General features: G+C 46.9%; 1 protein-coding gene across 1 annotated transcript in view; it reads left to right on the top strand.

The window, feature by feature from the left end:
* LOC112255155 (ephrin type-B receptor 5) overlaps nt 1-12,066 on the top strand; it is a 68,072-nt gene extending 56,006 nt beyond the window's left edge. The window contains exons 7-19 of the mRNA XM_042305013.1: nt 2,230-2,501; nt 2,775-2,856; nt 5,889-6,013; nt 6,101-6,263; nt 6,366-6,480; nt 6,584-6,639; nt 7,437-7,553; nt 7,717-7,964; nt 8,157-8,375; nt 8,563-8,712; nt 9,989-10,173; nt 10,351-10,506; nt 10,621-12,066. Of these exons, the coding sequence (XP_042160947.1) occupies nt 2,230-2,501; nt 2,775-2,856; nt 5,889-6,013; nt 6,101-6,263; nt 6,366-6,480; nt 6,584-6,639; nt 7,437-7,553; nt 7,717-7,964; nt 8,157-8,375; nt 8,563-8,712; nt 9,989-10,173; nt 10,351-10,506; nt 10,621-10,726 (1,994 nt within the window). The 3' untranslated portion in view covers nt 10,727-12,066. The remainder of the gene's footprint in view (nt 1-2,229; nt 2,502-2,774; nt 2,857-5,888; nt 6,014-6,100; nt 6,264-6,365; nt 6,481-6,583; nt 6,640-7,436; nt 7,554-7,716; nt 7,965-8,156; nt 8,376-8,562; nt 8,713-9,988; nt 10,174-10,350; nt 10,507-10,620) is intronic.

The following is a 12,066-nucleotide window of genomic DNA, read 5'->3' as shown; positions in this document are numbered from 1 at the left end:
ACATTATTCTTTTTTCAATTCTACTAGCGCTGTCAAGTTGGTTGTTGATCATTGCTAGACAGACATTTTCAAGTTTTGCCATAGATTTTCAAGCCGATTTAAGTCAAAATTGTAACTAGGCCACTCAGGAACATTCACTGTGTTCTTGGTAAGCAACTCCAGTGTTAGAAACACCTTCCTAATATTGAGTTGAACCCCCCTTTGCCCTCAGAATAGCCTCAATTCGTCAGGGCATGGACTCTACAAGGTGTCAGGGTTTCACAGGGATGCTGGCCCATGTTGACTCCAATGCTTCCCACAGTTGTCATGTTGGCTGGATGTTATTGGGTGGTGGACCATTGTTGGTACACAGGGAAACTGTTAAAGTGTGGAAAAACCCAGCAGCGTTGCAGTTCTTGAAAATGTCTTGCCCATTCACCCTCTGAATGGTACACATACACAATCCATGCATCAATTGTCTCAAGGCTTCAAAATCCTTCTTTACACTGATTGAAGTGGATTTATTAACAAGTGACATCAGTGATGTGTTGTGTTGGATTTGCCCCAAACATAACACTTTGTATTCAGGACATAAAGTTGTTGCAGTATTACTTTAGTGCCTTGTTGCAAACAGGATGCGTGTTTTACAGTATTACTTTAGTGCCTTGTTGCAAACAGGATGCGTGTTTTGGAGTATTACTTTAGTGCCTTGTTGCAAACAGGATGCGTGTTTTACAGTATTACTTTAGTGCCTTGTTGCAAACAGGATGCGTGTTTTACAGTATTACTTTAGTGCCTTGTTGCAAACAGGATGCGTGTTTTACAGTATTACTTTAGTGCCTTGTTGCAAACAGGATGCGTGTTTTGGAGTATTACTTTAGTGCCTTGTTGCAAACAGGATGCGTGTTTTACAGTATTACTTTAGTGCCTTGTTGCAAACAGGATGCGTGTTTTGGAGTATTCGTATTCTGTACAGGTTTCCTTCTTTTCACTCTGTCATTTAGATTAGTATTGTGGAGTAACTACAATGTTGTTGATCCATCCTCAGTTCTCCTATCACAGCCATTAAACTCTGTATCTGTTGTAAAGTCACCATTGGCCTCATGGTAAAAATCCCTGAGTGGTTTCTTTCTTCTCTGGCAGCTGAGTTGTAATTAATTAATAACTTCACAATTCTCAAAGGAATATTCAATGTCTGCTTTTTATTTTTTACCCATCTACCAATAGGTGCCCTTCTTTGCGAGTCATTGGACAACCTCCCTGGTCTTTGTGGTTGAATCTGTGTTTGATACTCACTGCTCAACTGATGGACCTTACAGATAATTGTCATTTAGAAACCATGATAAAAACTATTATTGCTCACAGAGTCCATGCAACTTATTATGTGACTTGTTAAGCAAAATGTTTACTCCTGAACTTATTTAGGCTTGTCATAACAAAGGGGTTGAATATTTATTGACTCAAGACATTCAGCTTTTCATTTTGTATTAATTTGTAAAAAATCTCAAAAATCATAATTCAACTTTGACATTATGGGCTATTGTGTATAGGCCAGTGACTCAATTGTATCTATTTTAAATTATTGTTGAAACACAACAACATGTGGAAAAGGTCAAGGGGTGAACTTTCTGAAGGCCTTTTCTTTCCTTCTCTATTTCTCCCTCCCTTACTCTCTCTCCTTCCTTCCCTCTTTCTCCCTCCCTTACTCTCTCTCCTTCCTTCCCTCTTTCTCCCTCCCTTACTCTCTCTCCTTCCTTCCCTCTTTCTCCCTTCCTTACCCTCTCTCCTCTCCTCCTTCCTTCCCTCTTTCTCCCTCCCTTACTCTCTCTCCTTCCTTCCCTCTTTCTCCCTCCCTCCCTACTCTCTCTCCTTCCTTCCCTCTTTTCTCCCTCCCTTACTCTCTCTCCTTCCTTCCCTCTTTCTCCCTCCCTTACTCTCTCTCCTTCCTTCCCTTCTAATCCATCTCTCACTTCCTCTCTTCCTAGATTACATTTAAATGATTAGATTATTGTTCACTAACATATATTGTGCTTACTTTCTAAGCCCCATTTGTCTCCCCAGTCCCCATCCCTCTCTCTCTGACATCACTCATTCTCTCTATCTGTCCCTGAGCTATGATCATGTGTCAACTGGAGTTGATGAATGCTGTTTTAATGTGTTGATGTTGGCTGTTGGCACTAGTACTGACCCAAAGAGGTTCAAAATGTTTCATCTCTCACTCCACCCCCCCTCTCTCTTTTTTTCCCCCAGGCTCTCCCTCTGCTCCGACCTCTGTCTCCTGGGAGTATGAGAGTAGTGATGGTGGGGTGTCTCTGCGCTGGCGCCCTCCAGTGGACATGGGTGGTCGTAGTGAGGTGTGGTATGGGGTGGTGTGTAGGATCTGTCCCTCGGCCACCTTCACCGCCCCGGGGGCGTGCTCCTGGTGTGGAGAGGCGGTCACCTTCACCCCATCCCAGACTGGCATCAAGCAGACCAAGGTCACCCTTAACAACCTGCTCACCAGAGTCACCTACCTTATACAGGTATGACTACAACTCCCATGAGCACTAGATTTACATACCTCTTACAGGTAGGACTATAACTCCCATGAGTATTAGAGTTAACTATCTCATACAGGTAGAACTACAACTTCCCTGATCCCTATCCCCTATAGACACTACATTTCCCATCACCTACCTCATACAGGTATAAAACGTGTGCAATAGAGTCACCTACCTCATATAGATACTGGATTAAATGTACATCCACTTCGTTAACCTAACCTTGTCTTACGTTTTCCTGCTGTTGATTGACAGGTGCAAGCAGTCAATGATGTCTCAGCTCTGAGTCCTTTCCCACCTCAATTCACCAGCATCAATTTCACTACTAGCCAATCAGGTGAGAGCATGAGTCAGGCTTAAAGGGCCATTCTGCGCTTTTCATCTCCAGCACCAAACCAGTGTCTACATACATGAAAACAGCGTTTCTATGATCTGTGGTTAAAAGGCTTCTCTGTAACATCACACTGTAGGATTAAAAGTCATTTTCAAATCCTGCAAGAAGTTTCTCGTGTTGCTCCCCACGTCACCGTGAATCTCATAGTGTTTGAAAATCACTTTATATGTTGTAACTTACTTGTGTGTACTTCATGTCTGTCAGTCTACATCAGTTTCTTTGAGTATGGGTTTCTATCTCTCCATCTTTTCTGCTCTCCATCTTTTCCGGTCCTGCTCTCTGGGCTCGATATCCTGTCAGCTCACATTATGCTCAGAAGAGAGATATAGAGAGGGACGGAGAGAGAGGGAGAGAGTTTACAGACAGACAGTATAGACAGACAGAGAGATAGAGAGGGACGGAGAGAGAGGGAGAGAGTTTACAGACAGACAGTATAGACAGACAGAGAGATAGAGAGGGACGGAGAGAGAGGGAGAGAGTTTACAGACAGACAGTATAGACAGACAGAGAGATAGAGAGGGACGGAGAGAGAGGGAGAGAGTTTACAGACAGACAGTATAGACAGACAGAGATATAGAGAGGGACGGAGAGAGAGGGAGAGAGTTTACAGACAGACAGTATAGACAGACAGTATAGACAGACAGAGAGATAGAGAGGGACGGAGAGAGAGGGAGAGAGTTTACAGACAGACAGTATAGACAGACAGAGAGATAGAGAGGGATGGAGGAGAGAGAGGAGGGAGAGTTTACAGACAGACAGTATAGACAGACAGAGAGATAGAGAGGGACGGAGAGAGAGGGAGAGAGTTTACAGACAGACAGTATAGACAGACAGAGAGATAGAGAGGGACGGAGAGACAGACAGGGAGAGAGTTTACAGACAGACAGTTTATAGACAGACAGAGAGATAGAGAGGGACGGAGAGAGTTTAGACAGACAGAGAGAGTTTACAGACAGACAGTATAGACAGACAGAGAGATAGAGAGGGACGGAGAGAGAGGAGAGAGAGTTTAGAGAGTTTACAGACAGACAGTATAGACAGACAGTATAGACAGACAGAGAGATAGAGAGGGACGGAGAGAGAGGGAGAGAGTTTACAGACAGACAGTATAGACAGACAGAGAGAGAGAGAGGGACGGAGAGAGAGGGAGAGAGTTTACAGACAGACAGTATAGACAGACAGAGAGATAGAGAGGGACGGAGAGAGAGGGAGAGAGTTTACAGACAGACAGTATAGACAGACAGAGAGATAGAGAGGGACGGAGAGAGAGGGAGAGAGTTTACAGACAGACAGTATAGACAGACAGAGAGATAGAGAGGGATGGAGAGAGAGGGAGAGAGTTTACAGACAGACAGTTTATAGACAGACAGTATAGACAGACAGAGAGATAGAGAGGGACGGAGAGAGAGGGAGAGAGTTTACAGACAGACAGTATAGACAGACAGAGAGATAGAGAGGGATGGAGAGAGAGGGAGAGAGTTTACAGACAGACAGTATAGACAGACAGAGAGATAGAGAGGGACGGAGAGAGAGGGAGAGAGTTTACAGACAGACAGTATAGACAGACAGAGAGAGAGAGAGGGACGGAGAGAGAGGGAGAGAGTTTACAGACAGACAGTATAGACAGACAGTATAGACAGACAGAGAGATAGAGAGGGACGGAGAGAGAGGGAGAGAGTTTACAGACAGACAGTATAGACAGACAGAGAGATAGAGAGGGACGGAGAGAGAGGGAGAGAGTTTACAGACAGACAGTATAGACAGACAGTTTATAGACAGACAGAGAGATAGAGAGGGACGGAGAGAGAGGGAGAGAGTTTACAGACAGACAGTTTAGACAGACAGTTTATAGACAGACAGAGAGAAACTTGTAACTTTTTATTTAGCTATTTTCCTCCTTTTGAAAATAAAGAATTTCTAATAGCCAATTAGATTTGAACAAATAACATTTTGAAGCCCCCATACGGCCAGAGATCTGCTAATAATAATGGTATTAGTAGGTTGTTATAACCTCTGTTTGTGTTGCCTTCTGTGAGTTAGAGAAAGCATTTGGGGTTGTGAAATGACAGGAATTGTAATAGATACACAGCTAAATCTGGCAGGCAAGTCCATACCTCAGATAGAACAATGAGACAGATATTTCAATGGATGTATAAATGTGAAGCATCTGGTTGGCGTTTCAACTCACTACCAAATATGGTGATCAGAGTAAGTCCAGTTGGCGTCATTCTGCTCATTTTCTCATTGATTAAACATTTGATCTCCATACAGTTATCTGTTTCCAAAACTATAATCTGTAACAAACAGAATGGGCTGCGTTTTTTATACTTTACCCTTTGCCAACGTTTCTAAAAAATTTTGTTGTTTAGAAGGAGTGCAAGGGCTTATTGAGTTATTGCAGACGGGCACTTCATAGTAGGCGTTCCCAAATTAATTCATTCATTGTATTTTTTATTTAACTAGGCAAGTCAGTTAAGAACAAATTCTTATTTACAATGACGGCCTACCAAAAGGCAAAAGACATCCTGTGGGGACGGGGGCTGGGATTAAAATAAATAAATATAGGACAAAACACACATCATGACAAGAGAGACAACACAACACTACATAAAGAGAGACCTAAGACAACAACATAGCATGGTAGCAACACAACATGACAACAACATGATAGCAACACAAAAATGCTAGAACGCTCCAATAGGATCTCACTAGCTTGTGCTTAGCTCTATGATTCATTTTCTCCCATTGGAAACAACAGGCTTTGGTCTATCTTGGGTCAGTTATACAAGTCTTTGGCCATACAGCACTCTACAGAGCTGGCTCATTCACTAGTCTGTGTCATGCTGCCCCCATCTGGTCACTACAGAAATTACATGATCTGGCAATGCCAGCTTATGTTTTCCCTCCTGTTCCTCTTTCTTCCTCCCTCTTCTTTACAAAACTCATACATCTCTATCACCGTCTCTCTCTCCCAGTACCCTCTCCGGTCCCTAGCCTGCACCAGTTGAGTCGAGCCCCAGACTCCATCACCCTGTCCTGGCCACAGCCTGACAGACCCAATGGAGACATACTGGAGTACCAGCTCAGATACTACGACAAGGTATAGGCTACACACATGCATGTAGACACAAGTACATACACCCAGAGACTGAACCATTCTCCCTCCCTCCCTCCCCCTCTCTCCCAGGGTTCAGATGAGGACAGTGCAGTGAGTGTGTTCAGTGAGACCAACACAGTGACCGTCAACTATCTGGCTCCTGGCTCCATCTACGCCTTCCAGATCAGGGCCCGCAACGAGAGGGGCTATGGCCCCTACAGTCATACTATCTACTTCACTACATTGGCTCTGGGTAACTCACACAAAAATGCACGCACCACACACACACTCACATACACACACAGTGAAACACACCCTCTAAATCGCTCTCTGCTTCTCACTTTTTCTTTCTCAGAGGGGAGTTCTAAGCAGATCCAGAATCGGCTCCCTCTATTGGTTGGTTCTGTGATGGGCGGGGCAGCCTTCCTCCTGGTCATTGTGGCGATAGTGGTCGTTTTTGTGTTCCGCAGGTGAGTGTGTCCTTAACTCCTATCCACACATACATGGTCATGTCATACACACACACACACACAGTGCAATGTTCTGAAACACTGGTTTGTTGTCTTTACTCAGTAAGAGGAGGGAGAGCCCCTACAGTGACAGACTCCAGAGGTACATCAGCCACAAAGGTGAGTCAGGGTGTATGATGGCTATTATTACCATTCTGTCTGTAATATTCTCAGCTGCACATACAGTATATGCTACTTCTATGGTGTTGTTGACATGTTGGTGCAGAGGATGCCTCTGCACTGTGTTATAGAGGAGAATGGAAGTAGTGACCGTGTCAAATGCCCATTACCATCATAACCCCAAGGGCTTGTGGGAGAAAGAGGGGGAGAGGGGAGGGAAAGACAGAGAAGAAGAGAGAGTGGACAGCATGAGACATCTGTGGAGAGACAGAGAGAAAAAGACGTGGGCAAGGAAAGGCAGAGGGATAAGGAGGGAGAAAGATGAGGAGAGGGGAGGGAAAGACAGAGAAGAAGAGAGAGTGGACAGCATGAGACATCTGTAGAGAGACAGAGAGAAAAAGACGTGGGCAAGGAAAGGGAGAGGGATAAGGAGGGAGAAAGATGAGGAGAGGGGAGGGAAAGACAGAGAAGAAGAGAGAGTGGACAGCATGAGACATCTGTAGAGAGACAGAGAGAAAAAGACGTGGGCAAGGAAAGGGAGAGGGATAAGGAGGGAGAAAGATGAGGAGAGGAAGAAATACATGTTCTGCTTGTACAAACGCAGTATGTTTTTATTGAGCCATTATCCCTCTGGGCTCAGTGTTCTGCCATCACGCAGCATGTCACACAGCATGGCTTGACCCAGACATGTCCAAGTCTAGGGCCAAATACTGTACATCAACACACTCCACAGGCCCTATTTTGTAGTTGTACTGGTTCACTACAGCCATCCCTGCTCTGTGTGTTCCTTCTGTCAGGGGGGGTGAAGTACTACGTAGACCCTTCCACCTATGAGGACCCCAGTGAGGCGGTCAAGGAGTTTGCCCGTGAGATCGACCCCTCTCACCTTAAGATAGAAGAAGTGATTGGTGCAGGTAGGAGTCCTGGTTTGATCCATGCTTACAGGGATAGTTCTGTAAAAAAGCTTGTCAGGTGTTTTCATAGCTCATAAGTTGGGCCAGGAGTCAAGCTGGGTCCAAACTCAACTCATAATATCTCTCTCTCTCTCTCTCCCACCCTTTCCCCCACCCCCTCCAGCCCAGTTTGGGGAGGTGTCTCGGGGGCGCTACCGGCCCCTGGGTCGTAGGGAGGTGCTGGTGGCGGTGAAGACGCTGCGCTGGGGCGTGACAGACAGAGAGAAGGCAGTGTTTATGACCGAGGCGGGGGTGCTGGGACAGTTTGACCACCCCAACGTGCTGAAGCTGGAAGGGGTGGTCACCCACAACCCACCAGAGAGGATCATCACTGAGTTCATGGAGAATGGACCACTAGATGCCTTCCTCAGGGTGAGAGCTACAACAGCTACACATTGTTAGACAAAGAACTACAACTCCCATCTACACAACGTTAGACTACATTGTACTCCCATGTACACAATAACTAACTCCTCAGGGTGAGACTGAGAAAACAGTACATTATATTACAATAACTGACAATAATCTATCTCTCTCTATCTTTCCATCTCTCTCACTCCCCAGGAAAATGAGGACCAGTTCAGTGTTCTCCAGCTGGTAGGGATGGTGAGGGGTGTTGGGGCTGGGATGAGGTACCTCTCTGAGAGGAACTTTGTCCACCGGGACCTGGCTGCCAGGAACGTGCTGGTCAACTCTAACCTGGTGTGTAAGGTGTCTGACTTTGGGCTGTCGCGGCTCATGAGGGGTCTGGACCATAACATGCCCACCTACACTGCCTCACTGGTACATGCTGCTTGGAAATTGAGTTTTCCTGTTGATATGCTTCTGTGTTTGTTTGATGATGATTAGTCTTGTATTTCCATTCTAAAAGACTACTTATGTTAATAGAAGATCACAACATTCACAGTCCTCAACCACTCATCCCCATCCCTCTCCTCTCTCAACCACTCATCCCTCTCTCTCCTCTCAGGGCAGTAAGATTCCTGTCAGGTGGACAGCCCCGGAGGCCTTCCAGCATCGCAAGTTCAGCTCAGCTAGTGATGTCTGGAGCTTCGGAGTGCTCATGTGGGAAGTGATGTCATATGGCGAGCGGCCATACTGGGACATGAGCAATCAGGAAGTGAGTTGTGGGAGGGTTAAGCGAGAGCCAAACAGAGACTAAACACACTGACAGCTGAACAGAATGGTTAATCATCTCTAAGTCCCTCTGTACTGATGGGACCTCTCTATATAGGGCAGCTTGTTAACATCCAGATGGTTACTAATACACTTCCTCCTTCTTTCTCTCTCTCCCCCTCTCTCTCTCTCTCTCTCCCCTCTCTCTCTCTCTCTCTCTCTCTCCCCCTCTCTCTGCCCCCCCCTCTCTCTCTCCCTCTCTCTGCCCCCTCTCTCTCACCCCCTCTCTCTGCCTCTCTCTCCCCCTCTCTCTGCCTCTCTCTCCCCCCTCTCTCTGCCTCTCTCTCTCCCCCTCTCTCTCTCCCCTTCTCTCTCTGCCTCTCTCTCTCCCCGTTCTCTCTGCCTCTCTCCCCCTCTCTCTCTCCCCTTCTCTCTCTGCCTCTCTCTCTCCCCGTTCTCTCTGCCTCTCTCTCTCCCCGTTCTCTCTGCCTCTCTCCCCCTCTCTCTCTCCCCTTCTCTCTCTGCCTCTCTCTCTCCCCCCTCTCTCTGCCTCTCTCTCTCCCCCTCTCTCTCTCCCCTTCTCTCTCTGCCTCTCTCTCTCCCCCCGTTCTCTCTGCCTCTCTCCCCCCTCTCTCTCTCCCCTTCTCTCTCTGCCTCTCTCTCTCCCCGTTCTCTGCCTCTCTCTCTCCCCGTTCTCTCTGCCTCTCTCCCCCTCTCTCTCTCCCCTTCTCTCTCTGCCTCTCTCTCTCCCCCTCTCTCTCCCCGTTCTCTCTGCCTCTCTCCCCCTCTCTCTCTCCCCTTCTCTCTCTGCCTCTCTCTCTCCCCGTTCTCTCTGCCTCTCTCTCCCCCTCTCTCTCTCTCTCTCCCCCTCTCTCTCTCTCTCTCTCTCTCTCCCTCTCTCCCCCCCCTCTCTCTCTGCCCCTCTCTCTGCCCCCTCTCTCTCCCCCTCTCTCTGCCTCTCTCTCCCCCTCTCTCTCTCTCTCTCTCTCCCCCTCTCTCTCTCTCCTTGCTCTTCCTCCCTTCGCCACTCTCTCTCCCTTTGCCTCTCTCCCTCTCCCTGCCCCTGTTCCTCTTCTCCCCTCCCCTACCTTCTCTCTCTCCTTTGCCTCTCTCCCTTTCCCTGCCCCTGTTCCTCTTCTCCCCTCCCCTACATTCTCTCTCTCCCTTTGCCTCTCTCTCTCCCTTTGCCTCTCTCTCTCCCTTTGCCTCTCTCCCTCTCCCTGCCCCTGTTCCTCTTCTCCCCTCCCCTACCTTCTCTCTCTTCCCTCCCTATAATACAGGTAATGAAGGTGGTGGCAGACCAGTACCGTCTCCCAGCCCCCCATAACTGTCCTCCAGCGCTCCACTCCCTGATGCTGCAGTGTTGGCAGGCTGAGAGGGGCGACCGGCTAGGCTTTGACTCCCTCCTCTCCTCCCTGGACAGGCTCATACGACACCCTGCCTCCCTCAAGGCAGAGCATCCCCGGTGAGACTACACCTCCCATCTGCATTTCTCACATATTTTACACAGCAGACGTAACGGATCACATTCCCAAACAGTGATCTTAGGAGAGCATGTATTACGTTATCATGTAAATGAATTGAATCATTGCTATGTTAGGCCAATCATTTTCGCTCTCGATCTTTCCCTCTCCAACTCAAGCTCCACCCAGCCACTGCTGAGCCCCACCCCCACAGACCTGTCGTCGGTGGTGACGGTCAGTGAGTGGCTGACAGCATTAAGGATGGACAGGTATAAGGACCAGTTTGAGAGGGCACATCTGGACACACTGGACCGAGTCAGCAGGCTAACCATGGAGTGAGTCCTGGGCTTCCATTTCAATATCAAGAAAGTTATTTTCACAAAATGCTAATCATGCTTTTATAAGCAATGGATACTTTTCTGAACTCTCTCCTTCTCTCCTTCCCTCAGGGATGTGCAGAACCTGGGGGTGAACCTGTTGGGACACCAGAGGAAGATCACCAATGCAGCCCAGCAGCTCAGAACTCACCTCACCCAGGGTCAGGTGGAGGTCTAGAACCCACCTATCACCTGAGAGCTTCACAGGAAGTAACAGAGAGGTGCACTATTGGAGCTGTAGTCCAAGGCAATGTAAGATCTGGGAGGAGAGTTGCTGAGGAGGAACAGGAAGATTTGAAGGGGAAAAGTCTTAAAAAATGTGTTTTATTTCACTTGTTTGCTGTTGTTACCAACTCTCTCGTTGCCAGTCTCTACTTCTCTCTTCCTCATCTCTTTCTCTCACTCCTCCCACGTTGTCTCACTACTGTCCCTCCCTCTTTCACTCGTGTCACCACCCTCAATAAATGAAAACAGTGAAAATGTCATTTTTACCCAAACATAGGGATCTCCCGTCACAAGCAATTGCATAGACAATCAAAACTGATTTTACTGATTAATGTTGACATCATGAACACTGTTCATGATTATTTGTTAAGCTACATCACATCATCTGTACTGAAATCAGAAAATGGCAACCCTTGTTGACTAAACATTAGCCAATGGTTTTTCCCATCAGTCACTAGCCTGGTCACTTTTATGGGGATTATTCCATTTGACTCAAGAAATGGGGTTGTAGTTTACGTCGTGGCAGAATGGAGTCACCCACCATTGAGCAGCACCCCAATCTGTGTATATTTCACAGTTCACATTCCTTTTTTTATAGATAAAGTCACTGGGTCATTTGAGCATTGTGAATGTGAAATGGTTTAACTGGACTATGTGTGATCTGATTGCCCATCGAAGTAAGGAAGGCGATGTTATGCTTCGTGAGTATTCTGGGTCTGTTTGTGTTAATGTTCATGTGTGTATGCTGTATGAGGAGTGTGTGTGTGCGCGTGCGTGAAGAAATCCCCATCAACTGAGGAGGGTCACCATTCTGTGTCGCTCCTCCTTGAACTATCCACCGTCCGGCTAGCAAAATCACACAATAAATCCATAGCACTTAGAGTACAATAAAACATATCAACATTTGTAACATGACAGTTTAATTCACACAGTAACATTCATTTCATCCATCTTCACATCTCCAATGGTGTCCACACTACCAGGGTTCTGGGGGAACGTCCCTCCCTGAAGAAAGCCTCAGATAAGGTGTGTTCGAACCCTTTGACAACCCACAGATTGTCAGCCTTCAAACAGTGTCATAAATCGGGATTGTGTGTGTGTGTGTGTGTGTGTGTGTGTGTGTGTGTGTGTGTGTGTGTGTGTGTGTGTGTGTGTGTGTGTGTGTGTGTGTGTGTGTGTGTGTGTGTGTGTGTGTGTGTGTGTGCACTTGAGTAAGTGTGTTTATTTTTATGTGTTCACCACTATTCCACTATTGTGCAAATTTGTAAAATAAAGAATATGATTTTATTTAAA

The sequence above is a fragment of the Oncorhynchus tshawytscha genome, linkage group LG23 (genome assembly GCF_018296145.1).
Source record: "Oncorhynchus tshawytscha isolate Ot180627B linkage group LG23, Otsh_v2.0, whole genome shotgun sequence".
NCBI classification, from domain to species: domain Eukaryota; kingdom Metazoa; phylum Chordata; class Actinopteri; order Salmoniformes; family Salmonidae; genus Oncorhynchus; species Oncorhynchus tshawytscha.
The sequence above is the reverse complement of the archived record's forward strand: the minus strand, read 5'-3'. Positions and strand labels throughout refer to the sequence as shown.